General features: G+C 49.6%; 1 protein-coding gene across 2 annotated transcripts; it reads left to right on the plus strand.

The window, feature by feature from the left end:
* Nucleotides 1-1,219: 1,219 nt before the first annotated feature.
* On the plus strand, nucleotides 1,220-26,050 carry LOC135811278 (uncharacterized). 2 transcript variants are annotated; one of them, XM_065324493.1, is made up of 18 exons: nucleotides 1,220-2,446; nucleotides 9,654-9,849; nucleotides 10,252-10,371; nucleotides 10,876-13,358; nucleotides 13,863-13,906; nucleotides 14,067-14,193; nucleotides 15,132-15,260; nucleotides 15,482-15,575; nucleotides 16,582-16,756; nucleotides 17,236-17,389; nucleotides 18,026-18,176; nucleotides 18,575-18,773; nucleotides 19,153-20,285; nucleotides 20,920-21,071; nucleotides 21,432-21,521; nucleotides 22,934-22,996; nucleotides 24,106-24,179; nucleotides 24,958-26,050. In XM_065324493.1, the coding sequence occupies exons 1-18, from the start codon at nucleotides 2,348-2,350 to the stop codon at nucleotides 25,052-25,054; spliced, it is 5,580 nt and encodes a 1,859-aa protein (XP_065180565.1). In that variant the 5' UTR covers nucleotides 1,220-2,347; the 3' UTR covers nucleotides 25,055-26,050. The 2 variants fall into 2 exon arrangements, with proteins under 2 accessions (XP_065180565.1, XP_065180564.1); XM_065324492.1 differs by lacking the exon at nucleotides 1,220-2,446 and adding an exon at nucleotides 7,477-8,595.
* Nucleotides 26,051-27,322: the final 1,272 nt, after the last annotated feature.

Consider the following 27,322-nt stretch of genomic DNA (forward strand, 5'->3'; position numbering starts at 1 on the left):
CTATGCTCCTGGCATGGCGAAGAATCTCTTGTGCCAGTTGTGGAACGAAGGGCAAGGACCATGAGAATGGAGTGAGGCTGTTAGTGTTAGCTAAGCGCTTACATGTTCGTGTACAATGTACAACTGAGCCACACAGCCACACAGTCAAGCAGTCACGGGACAGAAAGGCTCTGTACTGTGGCTCTTCTTCTTCGGGTATCAAAACAAAGATGCTAGCCTGTACTAGCCTGTAGCTGTGGTTGTCAATAACTCAAAGCACCCGAACCATAAAAATAATGGAAGACGTACAGTCGTGTACAATATGTAATACCTCCTGTCCAGTCCTGTCCAGTCCTGACTCCTGGGGCATGGCACGTGATTTTACACTGCAGCCAAGTACAATGTCAATGTAGATTGTACAGTGACATAATTATACACAATCATGTACATACATGTATGTATGTACATTGTACAATGTGGTACAGCCTACACATGCAACAGTTGATCATAATGATTGTGATGGTCATGTTTTATTTGTTGGTAATGCAATGCGGGTACATAATGTGCACGACTGACAAGCTGTGTAGATCAACCGACATGACAGTCGAGTCGAGTGCCTGCCATCGACTACGAAGTAGTTCAGATGTATTGTACAATCTACATGTACAGTCATGTAGATCTACAGACATAGTACAGTCAGTATCATGATTCATGTGCGTGTGCGTGTGCGTGACTGTGCGTGTGTATATACGTAAATGCAATCATTTTTCTTCCCAAGAAGGGAAGACAAGCCCGTTTTCAGGTACAATCATGGTACTAACGACGGTTACGACGTAGATCTACGTGCATGTATCCAACAACATGACCCTGATTCCTGAATGCACATACCGTCATCATGGTCATACGCCTTAGTCACCGTAGTCGGACCGTGGAGTAGATCTACGAACGGTAGACTAGTCCTAGATACTAATACATTGACATACTGCACACATACATGTAGTGACATACACTACACTTCACTACAGTTGACGACTAGCGCGTCGACTGGCTGACGGCTGCAGTGACGGGCTCGCGTCGCGGCTCGGATTCAAGCAGATTTCCAGTCCACCCCTCGGAGTCGTATCGTACTCAAGCAACAGCCTACACAGTCCTAGCCCAGGGCCGAGTCAACTAACTAATGCTGCATTCGTCGGCAGCGATGAGTGTGAGAAAGAAATTCGAAGAACCATACAGTCCATAGCCAAGGCATAAGCGGATAGAGATCTCCACCCCCTCTTCCAGATCACAAACGTTCTGTTGTAGCGTAGATAGATCCACTAAATTATCTGGAAAGGTGGGGAGTCCATCGCTATACGCTTGCTGGGAGTTCAAGTGGGTGCGTGGAGCAGTGGAAATGTGCAATACATGTATAACTGCGGCCTGATGGTTCATTCGATCGTCATCCGTCTGAAGTCTCCAATGCATGCGACCACAGCGAAGATAGTGTAAGCTCTCGCATGTACGAGCTCTTCGTGTGGCTGTTCGGAGCGCGAGCTGTTGGAAGCCATTGCCTGGCTGCACTGCGCGCGGGACCTCGGTGCTGATTCTTGCACAGAGTCAAGCCTCCTCTCGCGACCCGAGGTGACGCTGGCTACCGCCCCATCCGGAACGGAAGCTGGCGGCCACCACAACGCCTACAAACTGTATGCGGTGTCCCCGAAAGTGGAGCCTGGAGGTGTGAGTGTAAAGCTACGCGGTGGATATTCCACTTTACGGCACGATAATTATCACATCTGTTGCCCCACCCGCGCACTAGGTGTACATGTATCACTACTACTAGTACTGCACTAGAGCTGCTTTGACTTGAGCAGCCTTGATCCAGTCAGTCAGTGCCAGGGCAGCGAGGCAGCGACGCATTGCTGGACGACTTCATTGAAAAGTGTTTGGGCGCGTGCAGTCAGTGCTAGCCGCTCAGGCGGTGTGGGATGGTCTACTGTGAGCTCAGCAGAGTCCGTCAGTGCAGTGTGTCATCGTGTACTGAGCAACATCCTGCATGACCTTGCCCACAACAACAGCCAATAGCCAGTGTATGATCTGCTTGGCCATTTCCCATTCGCATACACACATTGATCATCAATCTCGGTCCCACACACTTCCTGCTATCCACCTGTGCCACACACACCACTGTTACGTACATACCAACAGTGCACTAGTGCTAGCCACAGAGCAAGTTGAAGACCTCTTCTCCTAACCTTCACATGTCCAAACATCACCCAACGCATACATACCTGCTATACTGCCACTGCCAACTAACCCAACAACGTTGCCGCACGGGATAGCGATAGGCATCACTAGCAGCTGTACCAGACAGCAGTACTGAGTAGCAGTCATGGCCGAAACGCGTGTGGATAGAGAGCGGCTGAGGCAGGAGATTGAGGACTTCAATGTGCGCAACCAGCTGCAGCTATTCCGACTGGAGCTCACAAAGGTCAGTGGTTATCTTGTGGCTGCTGTGTTGTCGACCGTACACACATGCATGCACGCATGTGCTCAAACACGCACATTGTGTGGACACTCGCGCACGCACACAGTGTGTGCACTCACGCGTGCGCGTGCGCGCGCACACACACACACATATACTTGTAAGTACACACACAGGGCCTAATACCTAACTAAGGGCCCACACACAGTGTGTGTGTGTTTGTGCAGCCAGAAACCTTTGATTTGTTCCACTGTCCACTGCACTGCACAAACGCACACACACACACACACACACACACACACACACACACACACACACACACACACACACACACACACACACACATTGACCTTGATACACGTTGCCTTGATAGGTTACACGGTGCCCATCAGGGGAGAGGGGTGGAATAGGCTGGGGAGCAGCAATCCTGATGGCGTACTAAATGGTGACGTAGTCAGAACTTCCTTTGGCAAGGGCACTCAAACGGGAAATCGGCCCTTTCCGACACTGTCCTTCGTTTCGTGCGGACGCACTTGTGTCTGGCCAAGCCGCTGCTGGACTTGAAACTCCGGTGACAGGTGCTGCACTGCGGAGTGACCGGGTTGCCGGGGTGCTCGATGTCGGGAGCAGGTCCGTGATCGCACCGATGGGTAGCCAATCCACCGGGGCTGCGGAACCAACGTTGGCAGAGACGACACTGGCAAGCGCCAGCCTGATTACACCCCGGTTTCCGCCGTTCTGCCAAGCATTTGTGACGCTTCTCATCTGATGGGCGAGAGAAGTACTGATCACATACTTGGCAATGGACATTGAGTGTGGACGGCTCGGGCTCGAAACAGCAATACATGCGGCACCAGTCGGGGCGAGAATCTGCCAGATCGTACCATCCCTCCACAGCATTCAGGGCCTTCAGGTCTGCACTAATGCAGTCTTTCCAGCGTTTGCGTGGACCACCAGGTGGACGACGGGATGGGAGCAGACCGAACAACAACACACACACACACACACACACACACACACACACCTTGACCTTTCCCATCGGTTAAGGTCAAGATCTGGGTGTTTGTGCGCTGCAGTGAACACTGGACAGTGGATCAAATGAAAGTTTTCTTTTCTGGAATGTGGATATCGGGGGGGGGGGGGGGTTCAACAATCGTCACACTGGACTAGCCCTTTCCCAAAGGTGCTCGCCCCTTTTTGGCCCTTTTTGGCCCTTTTTGGAAAAGCCCGTTTCTTTCGCCCTTTATTACGTTTTTTGGTGAATATCGCCTTTTTTGAGCTTTTTTAGGTGAAAAAGTGCTAAAATCTGTTTGCTCAAGCATGCGATCACAGTTTCCGAGTGCTCGATGGGCCTTGGAAGTTGGCACGCCGCTTTCTTTTGGGGGGGGGGGGGGGCAACAAGTTGGTGAAGCTTGTACCTGGTGTACACAATGCTGTAAAAAGTGGGTATTTTGAACTTTACTTTCTGTTTTGCCTTTCATGGACTCATAAATGGAAGAGTGCGTATTCATTTCTCAGCTTGGGTTCATATCTGAACATGTTTCATGGCTATGCTTCACTGAAAAAAGAGCACGTTTTGCCTGTTTTTACTGAAAAAGAGCACTTTTTCAGCATATTTTGAGGGACGCGAAAAGCACTAAGTGCGAATTAAAAGAGCACCTTTGGAAAAGGGCTACACTGGACAGTTTGTGATACATGTATATCTGCACAGACACATACACACTAATTAGCTGTGATCAGTCACATGACCCCTTACATCTCCGATACCACTGTGCGTTTGTTTGCTAAACGTTTTAGGGGCGTGCTTGCTATGTGCATACCGACCCTGACTGCTTCATAGACCAAAGTGTTGTTGAATCTCTGCATTTAAAAAAAATGATAATTTAGTTATCTTATCCATTCCCGAGGGAACTCACAATGGCCCCCAACAACCAGAAAATACTGTGGCTCTACTGCCATGCGACTTTGTATCCCTACCGCCCTTGTTACTTCGTCTCTCCACCGCCCATATGGCCATGTCTCCCTACTACCCGTGTTACTTTGTCTCTCTACGGCCCGTATGGCCATGTCTCCCTACTACCCATGTAACATTCAGTCAAGTTTGCTAATAACGACTGCGGATATAATGGCAATTCGCGGCGAATAACGACAGAATGCCCATTCCCGGAGAAAAGTCCCATCTAACTGTAATACATATAATGAGACTTCGGGTATACGGACACGTCGCGAATAAGGACACTGTTCTCATGCCCTGCCGAGTGTCGTTATAAGCGAAGTTGACTGTAGTCTTTCTCTCACTATACAGCCCATGTGACCATGTAGTGTGTACTGTTATTCCTACTGAGCTCTGTACATGTACCATACATTGGAGCCCCCAGACAATGTTATCAAGATTCCATACTGTGTAAACGCCAGTGCATTCTATCTGTGGGGCACAAGTTATGCTGTAATATTTTCCAATTTTTCCTTAGTCTACCTGTGCTGAGTTTTCTACCAAAATGAGAGGAAGTGGTATGGAACGCCCTTCTAAGTTATAACCCTTGGGAAATGATGCTGGCAGAAGATCGGCAGAATGTATACATAATGTTGGGCCTTTTCTGGTATGTCTCATGCATGTTCGTTACACATCGAAGTATAGATAAAGAATAGGAGCGGAAATTGAGGACATGCCCCACATAAGCTTTGTATCGTGGTTATGCCAATTTCAATGCTTTTCGAGCAGAATCTTGATTTTTCGAGCACTATTCAGTATTCACCAGTGTTAATTTGGACTACCAACTACTAGTAAAAGAAAGTTGAGGTCGTAATCACTAATCACACGTGACATTGTCTTAGACATGTACTGAACACATTCTCCGCGAACACTAATGAAACTACAGTGACAAAGAGGACTGGTTCTAGGACCTTCGTGCTAGATAAATTTGTATTCGTATGTGTATTTATTCAACATGTCCTGGCTCGTCAAACGACTGCCAATGACAAATGAATGTGAAATGAATGTGAAATGAAGGGTGATCGCCAACCAAGGCAAATACAATGATAGTTCCACTGTACCGACAGTACGGACAACTGGTGGGTCTGGCACAGTACAACTCTATTTCTGTACTGACTGTAGATCTACATGGTCATGGTCATGGTCATGACTGTGTACACACTTGGAAACGTTGCTGGAGTCCAGGAATCTACAGTAGGGCCGTTGTGGGTCAGTCTGATGAGTGATGTGGCGGAACCAGCTTCAGAAGTCCAGCTAAACGTGTACATGTACCAGATCTACATGACTTGTACTACTAGTGCTACCGGTATACTGAACACTTATAAATTTTACAGACAAAGTGTCTGAAGTCCTTGCTGCAAATACTTAGTGCTCGAGTCAATACCCAAACAAGGGCAGAGCGTACTACACAAGGCAGAAGAACTACAGAGACCAAAACTCATACTATAGTCATAGTAACGAGAAAACTTTCGATCTCTGTTGTTCTGCCTTGTGTAATACTAATAGTTCGTATCATGGTAAACCAGTCAAAACACTGAACTTCTGAAGTGATTCATACTCGAGTCATAATAATATTGGGCATGGAGGGCTAGAGCGAGCGTTGGGTGGTGGCTTTGACGTATGATTTTATTATGTTGTTGCACATGATAATCACATGATGTGAAGCTGGTGTATGCAGTGGTGGGAAGTCCCAGACACAGAAATTCTGGTCATCAGCGGGCATCAGGCTCAATGATGTTCGTCTGTGGAGCAGTACATGCATTCCTATCACCTTGTCACGCATACCGAGTCACACGAATGTGTTACTGAACAGGTGATTTATATGAGTAGAGTCTACATAAATCATGTAGATTTACGTGCGCATGTAGATCTACAGGTTCTAACTGAGTTAGTAGTAAATAGTTGTAGGGTGATCCTGTACAAGCCTGTCAGGAGTAACTCCTTGCTGTTGACTGAGTGTTGTGGGCTATTGGCTGTTGCTGGGGGTGAACTGTTCATGCTGGTGTTTGCAAGCGTCCGGTGGTCTCCTCGTCTCTGGTAGAAAAAAGGACCTACTACTGCTCTACAGATTGTGAGACTAGACTAGAGTCAACTACAGTAGCAGCGCTCGGAACAGAGTAGATCTGCAAAAAAAGCTCCTGCATGCGCGCTAACCACATCCATGTACATGTACATGACCCTGTACATGTACTTCGCGAACCCTGTCTTCTTCTCGTGTTGTGTAACTGGCTAGGGTGCAAGAGGTCATGCACCCGCAACCCCAGCCCTAGGCGCCCTGGCAACAGACGAACCCAAGACTTTGGACTTTGTTGGAGTACACTGTACAGCATTATTATTATTAGACACAATCTCATAGCATGTGACAAGCATAGCTAATGCAGGGACAGAATCCCCTGAGACAAGGGCGTTGAGCCAGCCACGGCATGTGGATGATGTGCGCCGCTTTACCGACCCGGGCACAACTCGAGTTGGCTCGCGACTAACTTGCTTGTCTGCTGTGCTCTTGTTGTAAGTCACGAGCGTATTAAAACATCACTTGCGCTGTAACCACAATCGTGTCGACTGTACTTGAAGCGAGAACGGTCCTTTCTCCAGAAGAACGCAGAAAGCGCTACGTAGACTCTCTACGTTCCAATCTCAGTGCATCACTCATACAGTGGAGCTGAATATAATACTGGCCAGCGCATTGCGCTAGAAATAGTTGGTCTTGCGTGTAGTAAAAGACCAAAAGCGAAGGGATAGCACAGAATTCAAGCACCTCGCAGTTGAGGTGTTACTGCAAAGTGCCCTAGGAGGGCAGAGAAAACACCTTTCCCGCTAAATGCGACTTGTTAGAAAAGGTCCCCGCGACGTCGTGGATTCCAGACATCGCCGCCAGGACTCTGAAAGTGCATGGAATCGTTTCCCACAATCGCTCACTCTTGAGGCTTGCATGATGTGGTATTGTCGTTCCTCCGAGCACTCGGGTCTGTTGTCTACTACTAGTATTGAACAGATCTTTTTCCTTCAACCCAGCAGAGCGTCTGCCTTTTTTTACCCTCTGGAAATCCCCCAGTTGAGTTCTATCTAGCATCGGTCCAGCGGTAGTCTGCAGTATTTTCCTGTGAGTGAAATAATTTAGACCTATGTAGATCTACTAGCGACCTCTGCTTTTTGAAGTGCGGACATCTCGGATCCGGACATGTCTTTCGCTCGCTGAGCCTAATCACTCAGTACTTGTACCGAAGAAGGGTGTAATCTCGGGCGCCATCGTCACGGTAGCGGGAGCTGGGTGATGTTACCCGGCCTCGGGATGGAGAAGGCACGCAACTACTCGTTGAAAGTACTGCAGAGGAACGTGAAACGACAACTACCTGGCCGTCAGGCCTTCCGTCGTTCCACTGGGTCCATGTTGAACGTACAGTCCAGCGGTGTCGCAGCAAGCGCTACATCAACTTCAAGACCTCCGCCCTCATCATCAGCGTCGATGCCAAGCAAATCACCGCTCGCTAATCCGCCTGACGACAGCGAACAGGCTGAGCGGAAATCACGACGACCCATCCGCTCGTCAGCGCGAGACATAGAGCTAGAGGAGGATGAGGAAATAATAATTGAAGATGCTGGGGACCACGCAGAGCGACGCTTCGAGGAAAACGATATGGAAGAAGCTTCCTGCGCGCTAAACACGTACGAGACTATCGCTGCTTCCAACCCTAGCGTTCAATGCCGGAAACGATTCAACGGTAAGGAAGTGCGCTGCATGCTGAAGCGATCCAACAGTCGAGGGAGACGGCGCAGCTGGTCGGGATGGCGGTTGCGCCTTGCCCAACAACAGCTGCAGCAGCAGCAACAGCTGCAACAGCTGCAACATCACCCGCCTGGCCCTTCTCCTTCCAAGTCCTCGCCAGCACTGTTAGTGCGCAAGACCGGAATCGTAACGGTGCCGATAATGGAAGGCGGCGACCATGCGGGCTCGCGACCAAGCAGCAGATGTGGCTACAAAGCACCGTGTACGCCAGAACCGGAGGCCGAACTCACTCCGGAGCACGAGGACAGGCCACTTCACCACACAAGCGACCACTACCACCAGTACCAGCAGCAGCAGCAGCAGCAGCAGAAACGATGTCCTGCTGTAAAGAAAACTTCCACGGGGTACTATGTGCTGCGCAGTGATGTAGTTGACGTGAGTGCGTGTGTACATGTGACTGGGGTTACTTGCTGCGCAGTGATGTAGTTGACGTGAGTGTGTGTGTACATGTGACTGGGGTTACTTGCTGCCTACCAAAGTAGGTTTGTCCGTATTCTACTTTTGTGGTTTTGACTTTTTTAGAACTTTGAGTTGAAAATTGGTCGAACACTTGGGTAAATGTCCTTGTGTTTATTTTGGCCGTAATTTATTATTAATTTATCGTAATGGAGGCTCGTAACAATTTATGTACTCTAAGTCTACAAATATTCGGCGAATAACTATTTTCGGCTATTTTCAGCCTAAGCATATTTGGCTGAAAATGTGTTGGGGCCGAAATTTGTTTTGCAAGGTCAGTGTGACAGTGTATACCGGCAGCAGCAGTACAGGCCGAAAATGTGATGCGGCCGAAATGTGTTTTAGCCCTGGGAGGCCGAAATTTGAATGGGCCGAAAATGTGTAGACTTACAGCCTGGGTGTGCATCCAAACAAGGCCGGGTACAAGCACCAAACAAGGCCGGTACAAGCAGAAGTATAGGAGTGCACTTGATGTGACGTGTTTCATGATGTACGTGCTAAGACTGTCTCTTTCCTGCCACAGGTCGTACCGTCGACAATGTGTTGGCTATGTGATCCCGTCCATCTCACCTCATTCTCTCTCATTCAGATTATCCTTTTCTTTATCTCTTTCTTCATCTCTCTCTCTCTATCTATCTATCTATCTATCTAGACAGTTGTCTAAAGTCCCTAGGCTGCTTACAGTGCTCAATGTCCTATGGACAGAGCAAGTAATACAAATATTACACAGCAATGAATCAAACAAGTCTCATTCCGCTGTTACTCGGAGTTTCGTGCTGTCTGATGAAGTGTTTTCACACGAAACTCGGAGTAACAGCGGAAAGAGACTTGTTTGATTCATTGCTGTGTAATATTTGTATCTATCTATCTATCTATCTATCTATCTATCTATCTATCTATCTGACTTATACACTCTGTGTGTGTATTTACATATGTATGTATTATGTGTGAATGTACATGTATGTGTGTTTGTGCAGGGTTTGGAGTTCAGCGGTAACCTGAGGTTCTACCTGCGCAGCAATGGACAGGAGGTGGCTAAGGTGGTACGTCTCACTAGCAACACCACAACAACGGAGCTTGTCCCGGTGCTGGTGGAGAAGTATACGGCCTACATTGGTGCAGATACTCGACATCCGGAGCTGTTCAACGTCATCATGAAGATTGGCGACGGCAGTAAGTCCAAATATGGCTCACATTTTGATTTTATGCAGTGCTAACCTATCTGATGTGTTTGTGCATACATGTACTTGTACATGTGTGCGCATGATCTTGTCTTGATTCGTTGTGATTTAAGAGAAAATCTGTGGGAGCACATCCAGTACATTTGCAGATTGGCGTGCTTCTCTTGCAACGGGCGTATAGGTGGTACATTGCACATAGTGTGCATACGTGTGTGCATGTGTGTGTGTGTGTGTGTGTGTGAGCGCGCGCATATGCATATACAACTACGGCTTTTATATTCGCTTACATTATGGACGTGCAAGATCCAGCAAAGTGCAAAGCCTTGTATCTGTGCGTGTTGGTGAGCACATCACGACGTCTCCTTTTCGTTCTTTTGTTCGTTGCTTTGTTAAGACGGAGAGGAGCGACACTTGCGTGGCAATGAGTGTCCCCTGCAGCTGACACTGGTCAATGGCTCAGCACCACGGTTCATCCTACAGCGCAGTGAGGCGCAGCGCCTGGTCAAGACAGTCGGTAAGCTACGTAGAGACTCACGCTGTGCTGCTTGATACCCACTGGACCCAGCATGCTCATCAGGGCTTAGGGGGAGGGGGGGGGGGGGGGGGCTGTCTTGACATGAATTGACAATGTTTCCTCTTCTCTAACCTAGGGGTGTTGGAACCGGTGCGGCAGGTGCGGCCAAAGCCGCACGAATAATTTCATCTTTTGATTCTTGAAGCAATAAAATATGGGCTCTTGGGCCCAATTTCACAAAACAATTTCGGGGGAGTGCTTGGACCCCCCCCCCCCCCTCCACACACTCACACACCTCTTCATGGCTTCACCAATGCACCTTCCGGCGTCCCTGTATCCTGATACCGTAGGTCTAGGAAACTTCCATTTCAATCTTCTTCAGCTGCTGTACTGGACCAGCACATAGGGTGTGAAAGTACAGCCAGGCTTCAGTCATGACAAAGCTAACTTTTTCACATACACTCCGACCTCCCTTATGTGTATGTCTGTGTGTCTTCTGTTCAGGCACCTTCAATTCTCCGCAGCACAGCCGAGATAGCTTGAACAGCATTGGCTCGGGTTTCAGCGGCACAGGTGACCGATCCATAGCGGCTAGCTCACCGGCATTCAACATGTCACACGCCAGCCGCAGCCAGTCGAGTCTCAACGACTCCGACTCGTGTAGCGACGCCGCCAGCGGTGCTATGGTGTCACCTGACCTGGCACCTCCATCACCGGTTGGCACGCCAACCAAGTCGCCCGGGCGACGCCTCATCACGTCGTTCCGCAACACCGTGCTCCGGGACAAGAAGAAGTCAACGTCATCGTCGCTGACTTCGCCGCGCCCATCGTCTCCGCGCAAGGGTGCCACCCTGCCGCCGCGCGTAACTCGCCAGGATAGTCGCCGTGACAGCGTGGATAGCATGGGCAATCTGGTGCGTATCTACAGTGGAGCGGCGTTGCTGGAGCAGTTCAACTCCGACTACAAGTCCGTAGTGATCACGGAGTTCACCACAGCCCGCCAGACCATACAGGCGGCTCTGCTTCGTTATCACCTTGAGCAAGAGGACTCGTCGGATTTCGTACTGTGTGATACAGTTGGTCGCCTGGAGGCGTACAGTCAGCTGACAGGACGCTCGCTGGATCGGGTCGTTCAGACGGACGAGCAGGACGCGGACATTGCGTATCGCTTTGTCGTGCACTACCTGCGTCTTGTGCACCCGAATGAGCATCCTCTACTCCTGCAGCAGAACTGGCAGCCAACTCTGGACTGCGAGCAGCGGTTCATACTGCACCCACGGCGCTCCGTCCCGTCGTTCCGCCCCTCATCGCCCCTGGGTACAACCATGCCAGTGTTGTCCACGTCATCGCGTGCTAGTAGCATGGACGGCGGGCTGGCAGCCACAACCATGGCAACGCCCGACGACAGCGTGTTGCTATGCGACGATGATGAACCGGTGCGCTTGACCTTGACGCAGCACTACTCGGCGCGCACTGGGCAGTTGTCATTCAAGGGTATTCTCACCAACAATATCCGCGTGCCGTTCCTGGTGACGCTCACGTGTTCGCGTCCCGACGAAAGTCTCCTCGTGTATCCGCTGATGGACAAGGTCACGACCATCGGTCGCTGGAACGAGTCTCAGTTCTCGACAGCGACTAGTGTTAGTATCCCGCTGCACAGTGATGATCTGGAGACCGTGCACTGTCAGATACGCTGCACGGAGATGAGTGTTAGCGGCGGCGAGACACGGCACAGCTATACCGTGGAGCCGGTGGACGACGGTGGTGTGGTCGCTGTCAATGGACGTCGTCTGTCGCACATGCAGAAGCTGAGCAACGGAGATCTGCTGCAGATCGGCAGCTACCACGCGTTCGTTTTCCGTGATCCTAACATGCACTCGTCTGCGGCTCGATGGCCATGGCTGCCTTCACTGGGTGATGGGAATGATGCAAGCTCTGGTCAAGCCGCTGACCTTGATACAACTATTGTCAGCAGTGGCACCGGCGGCAGCAGCAGGAACACCGAGGGCATACCTACAAGCAGCACTGGTAATGGTGATGATGACCAAGAGCTGCCGGACGACGCGTTCCGCCATCACCCGGAGGGCTGTGAAACGCCGGATATTCCCATCACCCATCTAGCACGCCTGTCTGTCGAGGGTGCAGATCAGCAGCAGCAGCACGCAGTGGTCAGCAAGCCATCGGTCACGTCGGATTCTGACCATGAAGAAGTACAGCAGCAGAAACAACAGCACCAGCAGCGACAGCAACCTCAGCAACCTCAGCAGCAGCAGCAACCTCAGCAACAAGATGACATGCCGGTGGACACTGAAGAGTCAAGTGCGGATACCATTGCAGCAGGCAGTCTTCTTGCAAATTCCCCAGGCGAGTCTCCTAAGCGCCGGAAGAACGGGGTCAATCAGTTACCCAAGCTTGACTCCAACACTCCAAGCCCATCGCCATTATCTGCATCTTCATCCTCACCATCACCATCAGCATCATCTCCACCAAAGCAAACTCCTGTTGGTAAGCAACACCGAACTGTTCAGCAGCGTGCACACAAGCACAGCCCGACGACAAGCCGCAATGTGGATGACAGCAGCAGCAGCGGGGGTGGTGCATCACATAAGAGGAGTCCGCTGGCCTCCACCAGCACACCGTCGCAGGTAACACCGGCCACGCAAGTGACACAGGCGGTGGCCGGGGAGGACGACAATCGGCGGCGACTGCGTTTCCGCTACAGCCAGCTGTCTCTACTGAAACACGGTGCCGGAGATCTGCTAGCCGATCAGTTTAGCTTCACGCTGACTTCGGAACGCCACGAGGATAAGTTCCTCTCGCTGGTTCTCGGCTCTCTCTCGTTGCAGTCGATTGAGACGCCACTGGCACCAGCTGTAGCCGTGTCCCTTGCTCTACAGCAGCTGCACAAGGCCACCGAGGGACAGGACAATGTGGCAATCAGTCGCTTTGTCAACAAGCTGGCCGAGGAAATACAGGAGGTGGTGTGGGTGAGTGAGGGTAACTCTGTTACAAGTATTCAATTACTACAGGCATGGTTTATTTCCTGTCAATCTCATTCCAACATGATCATGGTTGAAATTGCTGAGCAGAGCTAGCTGGAAAACGGTTTTGCGGGTGTTGTGCGTACCCCATTCAGGGTGAGGGTGGGTGTGGGTGGGGTAGGTAAGCATGTGTGTATGAGTGCACCCATGCCCACCCTCATCCTGAATGGGATATGCACAGCACCCAGGGAAATTCACAGACACCCACATACACATGAAAAACATCAGCCTGCGTACAAGTGTATGGGGGGGGGGGGCATGTGTGTGTGTGCGTGCGTGCCCGCGATCATGTATGTGAAGTTTGTGAACTAAATGAACTGTTTAGCAATGTTTGCTCTCTCTTTCTCTCTCTCTCTTTCTCTCTCTCTCTTTCTCTCTCTCTCTTTCTCTCTCTCTCTCTCTCTCTCTCTCTCTCTCTCTCTCTCTCTCTCTCTCTCTCCCTGCCTGCAGCAAAGCACCAGCAGGCTTGACAGGTTCAAGGACAGCTTCACATCGTGAGTTTCACTCATCATGCGCTATATATGGCACAGATGCACGAGGGCTTGACTGTTGGATTGACAGGACGCCTGTATGCATGTATATCAGTTCATGGATCTAACCACTGTTCTGTTTGTTTTTTGTTTCTGCTGCCCTGCGCTCCGTACGTGTGACCAGTGAGGGTGATTCTCTGCAGCTGCTCCAGCCCATACTACCGGCACTGCAGGATCTGATTACCTGGCTCTCAAACACATTGGAGATTCTTCACGTTGTGCACCAGCTGCTGCGCTTGCGAGGCGTCGAGGTAAGGCATGGAGCTGCTCATGCTCCAACCCAGGAAGCTGCATTCTAACTTATTCACCTCACTGCATAGTGTCCCATTGTGTGGCCTGGAATTTTGCTTGAAACCTCAAGGTTATCCTAGGTGTACACTTCTGCTGCTATTGTTTGCAAGAGGATGACCTCATGATGACCTCATGATGACCTCATGTTTTCATTTAAAATTAGACTTGCACAAGAACATTGATTTGAGGAAACCTTAAGCTTATGTCCAAGACAAGGATGAATGGAACTGTTAACCCAATATGTGTATCTGCTTCTCTCCCTCTCATACATTCTTTCTTTTTCTTTTTCTCTCTTTCTTATTTCTCTCTTTCTCTCTCTCTCACTCTCTCTCTCTCTATCTCTCTCTCTCTATATCTATCTCTCTCTCTCTGTCTGTCCATCCGTCTGTCTCTCTGTCTCTCCCTCTGTCTGTCTGTCTCTCTGTCTCTCCCTCTGTCTGTCTCTCTCTCTCTTTCTCTCTCTTTGTCTCTCTGTCTCTCTCTCTCTCTCTCTCTCTCTCTTTCTCTCTCTCTCTCTCTCTCTCTCTCTGTCTCTCTCTCTTTCTTCTCTCTCTCTCTCTCTCTCTCTCTCTCTCTCTCTCTCTCTCTCTCTCTCTCTCTCTCTCTCTCTCTCTCTCTCTCTCTCTCTGTGTCTGTCTCTCTCTCTCTCTCTCTCTCTCTGTCTGTCTGTCTCTCTCTCTCTCTCTCTCTGTCTCTCTCTCTGCCTCTCTCTCTATCTCTCTCTCTCTCTCTCTGACTCTCTGTCTCTGTCTCTCTGTCTGTCTGTCTCTTTCTCTTCCTCTCTGTCTCTGTCTCTCTCTCTCTCTCCCTCTGTCTGTCTGTCTCTCTCTGTCTCTCTCTCTCTCTCTCTCTTCGTTCTCTCTTCGTTCTCTCTTCGTTCTTCACATTCCCTGTTCAGGTGGGTAAGCTGAGTGCCGGCCCACCTTCATCGCAGCCAACACACGGTGCAGAAGCACTGGAGAGCCTTGCTCTACTCCAGGAAGTTGTCGTCTTTGCCTTTCAGCAGGTTCTCTACCCAGCCACAAAGGTAGAATACTGCCTTTCTTGTCACATTGACACCAGGAAAGGATTTAGCAATGTATAGAATGATGCGTTTTGTGCATTGTCAAAGAACACCTACATTCCATCTGTGCCTACCTGTCTCCTGTATACCAAGACAGGACTCAGCAATGTCTGCGTGTGGTTTGTGTGTTGTCAAAGAACGCGCACATTTCACAGCCGTGTGCCGTCTATTATATGTATCTGCAGCTTATGTACGTCCTGTTGCCGTCAATTCTGGACGAGAACCCGTTTGAAATCGCCGATCGTCGACAGAAGATGGCAAAGACAATGACTAGAGATGGTTAGTTGGTCGGTTTCTGAACACCTCCATGAAAGCACTATTTCCTGACAAACTGATTTTAAAGGGGTCATTCGTAATGATTTCTAACGAAATTATGTGATCAGGTGGGATAGATAGAAGCGTTGTTTTGCTTCATCAGTGAATTGAAAATTACACTTTTAAGTTTGAAGTGGCCATCGCACATCGTTATCCGTTATGGGCCACGGCATGTTTCTATTATTTGTAGAGCTGAAACGGTCGTGAGTTTTGGAACTTTTGGATGCAATAGGTCGGATGATAATATATCTGCAATAAAATGAATGGTATCAACCAGCTAGCTCATATCTGGACTCGGATGGAGAGCCAAGGATACATTTATGGAAAAGGGAAAGGACCAAGGAACTACAAGTGCAATGTTATCGCCTGAGCTGATTGTCAAGTAACTGATGATGTTAGTGGACATTATAGCCTAACTTGTAGTTCATTGGTCCTTTTTTCTTTTCTATAACTCACATCTGTTAAAATTATTTTCACCGTAATTCATATGCATTTTTTATGGGGAGGCAACTCAGTGCCTTTATATGCTGCATCAGTGGCTGCATGCATGGGTGTTGGACTATTGGTATCCTGCTTTAACATAGTGGTGAGGTTAGACAGCCTGCACGTCATTTGTCCTGCGTCATTGCAGTTTACCAGCACAGTGGGCCACTACATGTAACGTATAGGATCTTTTTTTTAATTAACATACACGTTAACTTCCGGCACACTAGCATCAAATATTTCGCTCGCTCGTGGAGACTTACTTCAGTGGTGAATGCCGCTGTCTGATGATCGCGGCGGCAATGCATGACACTTGAAGGTACAGCTACACCGCCTTTCTCCACCACTGTGTGTAGAATGCCTTTCTCCACCACTGTGTGTAGAATGTTTGTTCTCCACCACTGTGTGTAGAATGTTTGTTCTCCACCACTGTGTGTAGAATGTTTGTTCTGCATCTGTACCGCTGTGTGCTATACGTTATGACTAGATTACATATCGATGAGTCAAGTTGCACGGCTGAACGAGTTGCTACGCACGATCATGGACTCCCTGTACGCATCACAGCTGCATCCCAACATCAGCTATCAGCTGTTATCTAACCTTCTGTTCTTCACCAACACCTCACTCTTCAACACTATGATGGAGGAAGCAAGTTTCTACAGGTACACACCTACCGTTTTCCCCGAATTTGATTATAAGTCGCCGTGACCCCTGGTTATAGGTTTGAGCAATACTGGTTCAGTATATTCAGACTGTGTTGAATGTCACGCTCGATTGAAAGTCGCACACCTTCTTTACCCTTGAAGTTTAGTGTAAACAGGTGTGACTTATATGCGAGGAAATACGGTGTGTACAGTTATACCTGTGTTTTCCAGGCCCTGTACCAAGCGGAATCCTCAGTGTTTTGACCGGAAAAAATTTCATGCGCCAAAGTGCTGTGGATTGAACATGCCGCATCCCTGGATCAAACGGAATCATGTCATACCAGAACAGTTTCCCCGCTGCACCAAGGGTTAAGGAGGGGTTACTGTATTTTCATCCCAGTATCCCTTCCACAGGGTTGTACTCTGCTGAAGGCTATATTTAGGAGGCCCAATGAGATTGATAAGCTACTGTGTTTCTTCACCGTCTCTCTTAACAGCTGGTCAAAGGGCATGGAGATCCGTGCAAACCTTGACGTGTTGGAGAGCTGGACTGGAGAGCAGCCTGTGGAAGTGCGCGAGGCCCTCAGGCATCTAGTTCAACTTTCACTGGCTGCAGATCTACTCTCGGTTCCTCCTGAACAACTCCTGGCGGTGAGGGCACTCTCTGCATGTATGCTGTCTGTGTGTGTGGGGAGGGGGGGGGGGTGTATGCTGTGTGTGGGGGGGGGGGGGGGGGAGGGGATATCTATGCATGTCTTCTTATGTGCTGACATCACTAGGACTCTGCATGCCGCACGCAGGCCCACTTGTGCGACCTTCACATCGATTGTTGTTGTGGTTTTCCCGTCCTTGGAGTGACTTTGTTTTCTGTCTTGTGGAATATAATAACATCCTTATCTCAGTCTGTGTTGTGATAGGGGATTACGTATAGGTAGAGTTACTATTCCAGGAAGGCATTAATTTTGAGCTTTGTACATGCATGCGGTTTGCGTGGTCCAGCATATCAAACTGTGTTCATAATGCATGGGGGCCAGAGTGTTACATGAACGATGTTCGTTTCAGGGACAGAAAAATCTCCTGCTAGGACCCCTAATGTGCGTGGGAAAGAGCCAAGAAATACAGGCACTGTAGAGATTCCTGTGTTTGAGATAATTACCCCCCCCCCCCCCCCCCCCACACACACACACTCCCCTTCCCTGGACATGCGCGTGACCATGCATCTGAGTGCATGCTATGCTTATCACCAAGTCCATGTCTGTGGATCTGGCTCCTCCTCCTTGTGTGCAGGGATCGTGGACAAGCCTGCGCAGGGAATTCCCCCACCTGGACCCTGCTCAGCTGCATCAGCTCTTGCAGCACTATCAGTTACCGGAGAGTTGTGAGAGACCACCACAGTGGACACCAACTGCTGATGAGAGGAACATGGCAAGGAATGACAGTGAGTAACATAAACACACACACACACACACACACACACATGCGCGCGCGCGCGCGCGCGCGCGCGAAGACTCCCTCCATTTAGGCTAAGGTCTGTGGAGAATCCATTAAATACAAATACAAATACAAAATACAAATACACACACACACACACACACACACACACACACACACACATAGTCCCTTCTTACTATTATCATCTCTAATCACATCTGTTGTGTACTTTCATTTCTCTCGGGGTTTTTTCTTTTCCTTTTTTTCACAACCATCACATGTAGCAGAGCTCAGAAGAGACAGAAGTGGAAAGGTTAGAATTACATTGCTGCCCTGTACGCCAACTGTTCTATTATTATTATTAATCACATCTGTACAATACGCTTGTTGTCTGTGCGTCTCCAGGGAATATCCTGATCAGCTTTGCATCTCATCCACCATTGCGCATCCCCAACTCCAAGTACACATTGGCCTTGATGGGTCTGCCGTCCAGCAAAGAAGTGACGTCATTCCTGAACACGGTGTGTGAAAGTATGACGTCGGCAGGTCTTAGCATGGGTAGGCCGCTAAGCAGCACGGCCACAATATCACCAGTCTATGGAAGGTAAGCAAGCGGTGAGCTGTCAATATGCTAGCAGGAGAGGGAGGGAGTGAGAGGGTGAGCAAGTGGGGGGGGGGGGGTAATGAGTGAGTGTGTGAATGAGAGAGCAGGTGGGTTAATGAATGAGTGAGCGAGTGAGTGGGCTAGTGAATGAGTGAGCGAGTGGGTGAGTAGGAGCGAAGGATGAAGGATAAATTCAGCGCGTGTTGAAGGAGGGTAGAACCTTGTAGATTATTGATGGCCAGAAGGAGGAAAGAAATAGGATAGTTAGATGCAGGTGACACCATCACTCTGAATGAACTTGATTATGCAACGTGTGTCCAATATGCGTCTTCTGTCCCCCACTGTGCAATTCACTGATGTGCTATTGTCTATTGTGCAGCAATGCCAAGGCAGAACGTACTCCGCCCGTCGGTGGTGACTCGCCGGAGCTGAGACTTGCGCCGCCGCGGAAGAGAAGCTCAGACGGCAACGCCCCAGCTGGGCTACACAAAGCAGGAGGCGGTGGCGATGCTGGTGGTTCGCAATCCCTACGACACGATGCCGATGACGACGACGAGTCCATTGGTATTGGTGGCAGTAACGGAGGAATGGCAAATGATCTTGATTTACGTCCCGGCACCGAGGACCATCTCTCCATGCACAGCAGTGGCAGCAGTCTGAGCAGTGTGAGTAGCGCTGGTAGTGCAGAGTACTTATCCTACTCGTTAGGATCCCTGGAAGCCATCGAGGAGGCCGATGAACCCATCACTGGGCAGAACACGCCAGCCATGTCACGCAAGACCACCGAACTCGCACTCTCCAAGACGGGAGCAGCAGCATCGTCGGCGTCCCTTCAACAGAGCAACTCGTCGTCATCGCTTGGCAATCCTCTGGGAGCCACCGACAAGCCACCCAGGCCTGCTGCACTGTTACCGAGCACACAGCCAGTGAGTGCTGGTAGTGCCAATGCCAATGCTACTACCAGTGCCAATGCTACTACCAGTGCCACTACCAGTGCCACTACCAGTGCCACTACCGACACACCACTCGGCAGAAAGGTAACGCAGACTGACATACCGAAGATGATTCCGTCGCCGCAGGTTCGACGAGCACTTCTCGTGCAGACGGCACCGAATGACAGCGAGTCCGCAAAGGAACCAACCACACTGGGCAGCGACACAGCCACTCACACAGCCATCCACACTAGCGATGTGCGAATAGAAAAGCGGCCACGACCGATATCGGCGACAGCGGAGACCATCGGGACCGCAGCGCCATCACTACAACATCACCAGCTTCCCTCTTCGTCTAGCATGCCCGAGATACAAGTAGCTGTCTCGCCACCGCCCGAGACCGTCTTTGACGCCATGAGCGACGCAGTGGAAGCGGAGCGGCATAGTCGCGAGGATGCGTTTCATCGTCGCCTTGAAGTCAGTCAGTACAGCGCCAGTGTGAGGTCACTGCATGATGCAGATGTAGACAATCTCATGATGAAGGCCGTACAACTGCTGGAGAGTGACGTGTCCAGTTCGGGTGAGTTGTAACTTGTAACTGCTCTTGCTTCATGTGCACGTGTGTGCACGGGTGTGCACGTGTGTGCACGGGTGTATATGGGACAATTTTGATGTGGATTTTGATGTGGATGCGCACAATGGAATGAATGAGAAGGGGCAAGAAGGAGCGTGTGGGGAGACTAGAGAGGGGAGAAAGTCGTCGGAAATGAATTGCTCGGTGCGATTTCAAGAAGCAACATGCTGCAAGTCCACTAGCGGGAGAGCATTCACTGCCCCCCCCCCCCCCCCTCCCCCCCCCCCCTCCCCCTCTCTTGGTTGCCCATGCTAACACTAGATATTAGCAGATACAAGTGGGTGCTGTTGTGTTTGCCGCTGTTTCATAGTTTTACTCAGAAAGACAACCGTCTGTGATGCAAACAGCAGCCCAAGAGTGTGCCAGTCGGCAGTATGTGCACAGGTGCAATGGCAATGTCTCCACTTGGTAGCTAAGATTGGAATGGCTTGAAGGCAGGGGTGAGAGTTTGGGCATCACCGTCCGCTGTGTTGAAGGACGGTGGTGATATGGTGAAGGATTGCCTGATCTCGAAAGATGTCAGTCAGCCAAGTGAAATTAAATTCTCTTGGAATTATTTTATCTGTACTGTTGACAACAGGGAGCGAAAGCAGTCTAAATGACCCACCAGCACCGTCACCAATAGCACTAACACAGAAATCATCACAAACGTCTCTTTCTCCATCATCAGCACTAAGACCGCTTCCCAGCTCTACCAGGCATCATCATTCCCGAACGAAAACCAAGAAGCCCGTGAGTACCCTGGCATCTGTGACTGTGCATGGCTGTGTACGCATCATGTGTGTATACGCATGTGTGTGTGTGTGCGTGCGTGCGTGCGTGTGTGTGTGTGTGTGTGTGTGTGTGTGTATGTATATGAGTGGGTGGGTGGGTGTGTGGGTGTGCGTGAGTGAGTGTGTGCGTGTGCGTATGTATGTACACACACACACTGTACCTGTGTAGCAATGGTGTTTTCGTTGCTCCTGGTGCTGCCCAAGGAGACGGTGCAGTTGTTGTTGCTGATGCTGATGTTCCTAAGGCTGTTGCTGCTGCTGTCGTTGTCATACCTATGATTGTGTTGTGTGGTTGTCTCTAACCTTGTCTCTGCTGCAGATGGCACAACCAGTGCCTAACAGTGATGTAGTTACGGTAATGCTGACCAAAGGTGATGGTGGTCTTGGTCTGGGAGTGGTAGATGGCAAGGTAAGCAAGTGTGAGACGGTGACTTTCCCTTTGTGTGTGTGTGTGTGTGTGTGTGCGTGCGCGCGCGCGCGTGTGCTGTGTGTATGCGTTCGGTTAGTAACTATACTCATGAGTCCTGACAGATATAGTCGCTCTGTCTGTTGCCATCGGGTTCAGCTGCTTGAGGTGTATTGTTGCACCTGCTGCCTTAGCTGGTCTCATAATACTTTCTATTTGAAGAGACATATCTGTGTGCACCTTCCTAAGGGTGTGCAGACTCCACTGTAGCCACAGTTCATGTTTCACACAGTTATACACCAGTACTCGAAAACGGTCTCTTGGCTACAAATTCTTCCAAAAATAATAAAATCACAATTTTCGGGCCTGGCCCATCTTCAGGTTCTATTTATTGGAAGAATTTGTATCCAAGAGACCGTTTTCGAGTACTAGTACTGGTGTATAACTGTGTGAAACATCTGTTAAGGGGGAAGTTAAGGCTAAAATCAAAATTTTACCAGTTGTAGTCTTCCGGGTGCTGAGTCGAATGGTCGTGGTCCGAGGAAGCTGAGACGCTCCCTTCCTACTTTAATCCCAATCGAACTCGCGCACTTCCACCGAAACTGGGTGACTGTGCCCTACTAGATGGGGATTTGTATGCAAAATGTCACTAAAAGCGCCATTTCGTTCTTATAAAAGCACGGATGACCGCGATTGGCCCATATGTTGTAGTCTTTTGGACGCTGAGTCGACTGGTTTTGGTCCGAAAAGGCTGCGATGCAGCGTTCCTCCTTTATTCCCAATCGAACATGGTTGAACAAGCCGTCACGTGCTCCTGCGTGCCCAAGTCATCTGGTCACAGCGCCAGCAGGCGACAACTTTCACACCAAGGTTCAACTCGAGTTCAACTCGAGTGACAGGACTGCATCCAAAAAAGGTCAAACAGGCTGTAAGTTGTACCCTGCAGGCACGGTGACCAGGTGGCTGGTGTACGCAGGAGCACGTGACCGCTTGTTCAAGCATGTTCGATTGGGAATAAGGACCGAACGCTGCATCGCAGCCTTTTCGGACCAAAACCAGTCGACTCAGCGTCCAAAAGACTACAACATATGGGCCAATCGCGGTCATCCGTGCTTTTATAAGAACGAAATGGCGCTTTTAGTGACATTTTGCATACAAATCCCCTTTAACCAATGGACTCCTTCTGGCAAGTTCAACTCTTATGTAATCAATAAGATCAAGAAGACCCACGTGACCAGTTTCTGACAGTGAGCAGGTACAAGAAAGTGTGTGTAACGTTATGTGTGCGTGTGCATGTGTGTGTTTGTGTGTGTGTGTGTGTGTGTGTGTGTGTGTGTGTGTGTGTGTGTGTGTGCGTGCGTGCGTGTGCATGCATGTGTGTGTGCGCGTGTGTATGCATGTGTGTGTGTTTACAGTTGCTTGGAGTGGAGCCTGGTGTGTACATTTCCAGTCTAGTGCCAGGATTGGCTGCTCAGAAGGTACGTGGCATGAACACTCCACTAGCCCTGCAGGTAGTCTAAATAAAAATAAAAGTAAAATGTTTCAGGTACTAAAATTTAATATTGCGACAGAGCTTTCGGCCATGTTTTCAATTTATTGCATTCCAAACTCATCACAACCACGCGCTATGTTTCAGGTAGTCTGTAAAGTGCCGTTGATCCGCCCCCTCTCTAATTCCCACCCCTGTCGATTTTCTGCCTTTGAAGCGACTTCAGCGTACACAACGAAATACGATGTTGAGCCGACGCATGCACTGCTGTACACAATACGTGCCAGTGCAAGATGAACATGTGCACAATCCAGCACATCGAGTCTGATCTTCCACATTGTTGACATCGTACTGCACTTGACAGCCTTGATCTAATTCCCGCCCCCTGCCGAAAACCTAGCTGGGAAGCGACATAGCATGGGGTTGGGGATCAACGGTACTTTACGGTATACAGGTAGCAGGAACACTGCAGGCAGTCTCTTCTCCGTCCATTGCTGCCAGTCTACTATCTAGCATGACTGTGCAGGCAGTCTCTTCTCCGTCCATTGCTGCCAGTCTACTATACCTAGCATGACTGTGCAGGCATGTGTTCTTTATAACGATTATTGGCAACATCAACTTCCAAGGACCGATGGGGGAAGCTCAAGATCAGTGATCAGAGCATTGCTATAGAAAAGAAGGGTTCCGGGTTCAAGCCCTGGTGGGGTCGGCTTTTCTTCTCTTTTCAGGTAGTTCACTTCCCCGGCTGATCCTTCGAACATGTGATTCTACTAAGATTCTATTTATATATTTTATACTATGAACGCTGCGTTTCATTTATATCTGAGTCCACATAGAACAATCATGCCATGGCGGCGGAACTGGTCCCCGGGTTGGTCAGGCCATGACGTCATGACGGGACAAACTGTTTGCACGCCAACGTGTGTTTACTGCTGAGGAGGTCATGTGTATGTGTCCATGTGTGTACGTGCCCCCGCGCGTAATGTCCGTGCATGCATGTGTCCATGTGTGCATGTGTACGCGTGTGTTTTCATGCGTTTGTGCGTGTATGTGTATGTGCACGTGTGTGCATTGTGCTGTTGACGTGGTACACTACAGTGTGGCCAGCTGCAACCCGGTGACAGAATACTGGCCATCAACGGTTCTAACATGATGGGCTCCACACAGGACGAGTAAGTCAACACACAATCCATGAATCACACACTGTGATAGCCTTGTAGATACGATAGCCCACTGTCTCGGTGCAGAAAACACTCGTGATGAAGAACGGGGAGCAGAAGAATGTTCTACCTAGCAAGATGGAAAACTTGAACTCTGATGGAGATATTAGCGACATGAGAATCCCCCTGTGTAATAGTGTGTTCGGATGTGTGGTCAGGCGCGTCGGAAGGTATTTTAGTGTGGTACAGTCAGCCACCTGAAGTACAATTCTCTCATGTGGGAGGGATGGCTGAGACGAATATTTTGGAAATTTAGGGCCCAGATGAGTGTATTTTATTGATTCACGGGATACCTGGGGCAAATAGTGGTACGGCCAATACCGTAGTGACCGTACCGTGTCCGACGCCCCTGTGTGTTTTCAGAAAAGGGTTAGTTCTAACCAACAAGGAAACTGCAAGCAACGGCTAACAGATGAAAGGAGTGTGCAAACACTAAAGACGTGCAGCTGTGGGAATGTGGGGTATGGCGGTTGCCCACAGGGCAAGTGCAAGAGAGTGCCATAGCCAAAGGTGTAAGCATGAAAGAGTACAATCATGCTGTTGTAAGACAGTGATTTTGGAATGCTTGAACAAAAATTAAGAATGCCCAATCTCTCTCTCTCTCTCTCTCTCTCTCTCTCTCTCTCTCTCTCTCTCTCTCTCTCTCTCTCTCTCCACTTGTCTGCCTCTGTCTTTCTGTCCGTCTCTCTGTCGTCCCTCTCTCTCCCTGTCTACCCGCACTGCACTGCAGGGCATATCAGATACTCCGGAACAGTGGTAGCCGTGTCACTATCGTGGCAGCCCGCGACGAGCAAGTCAACCTGATGGTGTCCGCAACCAGTTGCTAGGCGGTGGCATCTAGTCGACCCGCGGAGCGGAGTGCCACGGCATGCAGAGCTACAGTTGTGTGCACTGCAGTTGCAAGCTGTCCTGCACCATGCACCATCGGTGATTACTCCAGCACACACCCAAATGCACACCTTTGACCTTTGACGCCCATCGCCACTGAGAGGCGATGACAGCCATGCTACAACAGCAGATGTCATGGCAACTTGTGCTGTGGGATTGCACCCTTCAACAGCTGAAGAATTGACCGCTACTATCCAACCTGGTCTACGCCACCCAGCTCTTTGCTTTGCACACACGCATAGAGACACACATACACGGACGGACGCATGCACTTTCTGCCTTGAGATCAGATCTGTATTCTTGAGTTTGTAAGCTAAGCTACGAGCTGGATGACACCTTACTCGGTACAAGACCTGTCGCCAGCAGCGTTAGCAGTGGAAGTAGACATAGCTCTGGTGACGATAGCCTTCCTTCTTGATCATGCTCCTGCCATGATTCATCTAACGCACCTCTCCCACTGTAGCTGCCCCCCCCCCCCCCCCCGTGATCTCCATTGCTCGCGCACAGAGTAGATTCCTGTGCGCCCCAGTGAGATCCAACGGACCACCACCACCAACCCCATCCCACCCTGAAAATGCTGATTATTACAAGTTCCTATATAGTGACTTAGTAGCATAGCTGGGACAACAGCAAGAGCGTTCCTGTTTGCAGGCCCCAAACACAAATATTATTATTATTATGGAGTAGAGTACCCGTTTACGTAACCAGATGTTATCACGATACAACTAGCTTGATCCCTTCTTCTCTATACACAATAGATGTAGTATTTTGACAGACTACAACAGAGTACTCGGAGCAGATTGTACACTATATCCAGCCAATCTTCTTAACATATATTATTATTATATTATCGGCCACATGTGTTGTCCATGCAGCATACACACCGTCAGGCTTGACTGATCCAACAAGAACCGTAGTTATACAACGTAGAAACGAGGTTTTAATAATCGCGATGATTTCGTTGTGGACGAATGGAATGCTGCTCAAGTGGTCAGTCTAGGTCTATGGGTAAAAAATATAATATTGACCCTGGGACCAGCCCAGGTACTAGGTGCGAAGCGGGGACGGGTAAAAATGTTTGGTACTGTACAAAAATCAACAATTATGAGAAGAGATAGTGTGTACAGGGCAAAGGGTCAAGTAGTATGTACAAGCGTGTAGTCACACGGACTCACACACAATAACAGCAAGTACAAACGTGAAAACTAGCCAGTCTCAGAGAGAGAGAGAGAGAGAGAGAGAGAGAGAGAGAGAGAGAGAGAGAGAGAGAGAGAGAGAGAGAGAGAGAGAGAGAGAGAGAGAGAGAGAGAGAGAGAGAGAGAGAGAGAGAGAGAGAGAGAGAGAGAGAGAGAGATGAGAGAGAGAGAGAGAGAGAGAGAGAGAGAGAGAGAGAGAGAGAGAGAGAGAGAGAGAGAGAGAGAGAGAGAGACAGAGAGACAGAGAGACAGAGAGACAGAGAGACAGAGAGACAGAGACAGAGAGACAGAGAGACAGAGAGACAGAGAGACAGAGAGAAGAGAGAAGAGAGAGAGAGAGAGAGAGAGAGAGAGAGAGAGAGAGAGAGAGAGAGAGAGAGAGAGAGAGAGAGAGAGAGAAGGTAGCCTGCCAATAGAAAACGAAAGCCGAGGTAGCATGGCAACTACACACATGAGTTGAAGACCGACACACACGCCAAACATACACATACATGTTACAAGTGGCAACATAATATAATCCGAGATGAAGCTGTGTTTTCACAGGCGAAAACACATTGGATCCCACCAGCCCAAGCAATGCAGAATCAAGTCCGCTACCACATGCCATGGCAAGGTAGCAGAACGCAGCTACCGTACGGCAACTGAATTGCTTCCAACAAAAAAATAAATCCCCAGAGACATGGTTCTAACAATGCCGAGACGCCAGCACACACATCACGCACATGCACGCACACACACACACACACACACACACACACACACACACACACACACACACTCTGGCTGTAAGGAGCGGCTGGGTGGGGGGTGACCCCGGATACGACGGTAGCAGCTGCAGCATTATCAGTAGCACTATTCAGTAACGCAGCAGCAGCAGCGATGGCCAGAGCCGACTGTGTAACGCTACAGGTACATGGCATAGAGCGTCGAAGACGCCACATCAAACCACGGCCACATTGGCCCACAGTGGCCGCCAGCAGTGACGTTGGCCCACATTGGCCGAAAGTAGGA

Source organism: Sycon ciliatum, chromosome 3 (genome assembly GCF_964019385.1).
Source record: "Sycon ciliatum chromosome 3, ocSycCili1.1, whole genome shotgun sequence".
NCBI lineage: Eukaryota > Metazoa > Porifera > Calcarea > Leucosolenida > Sycettidae > Sycon > Sycon ciliatum.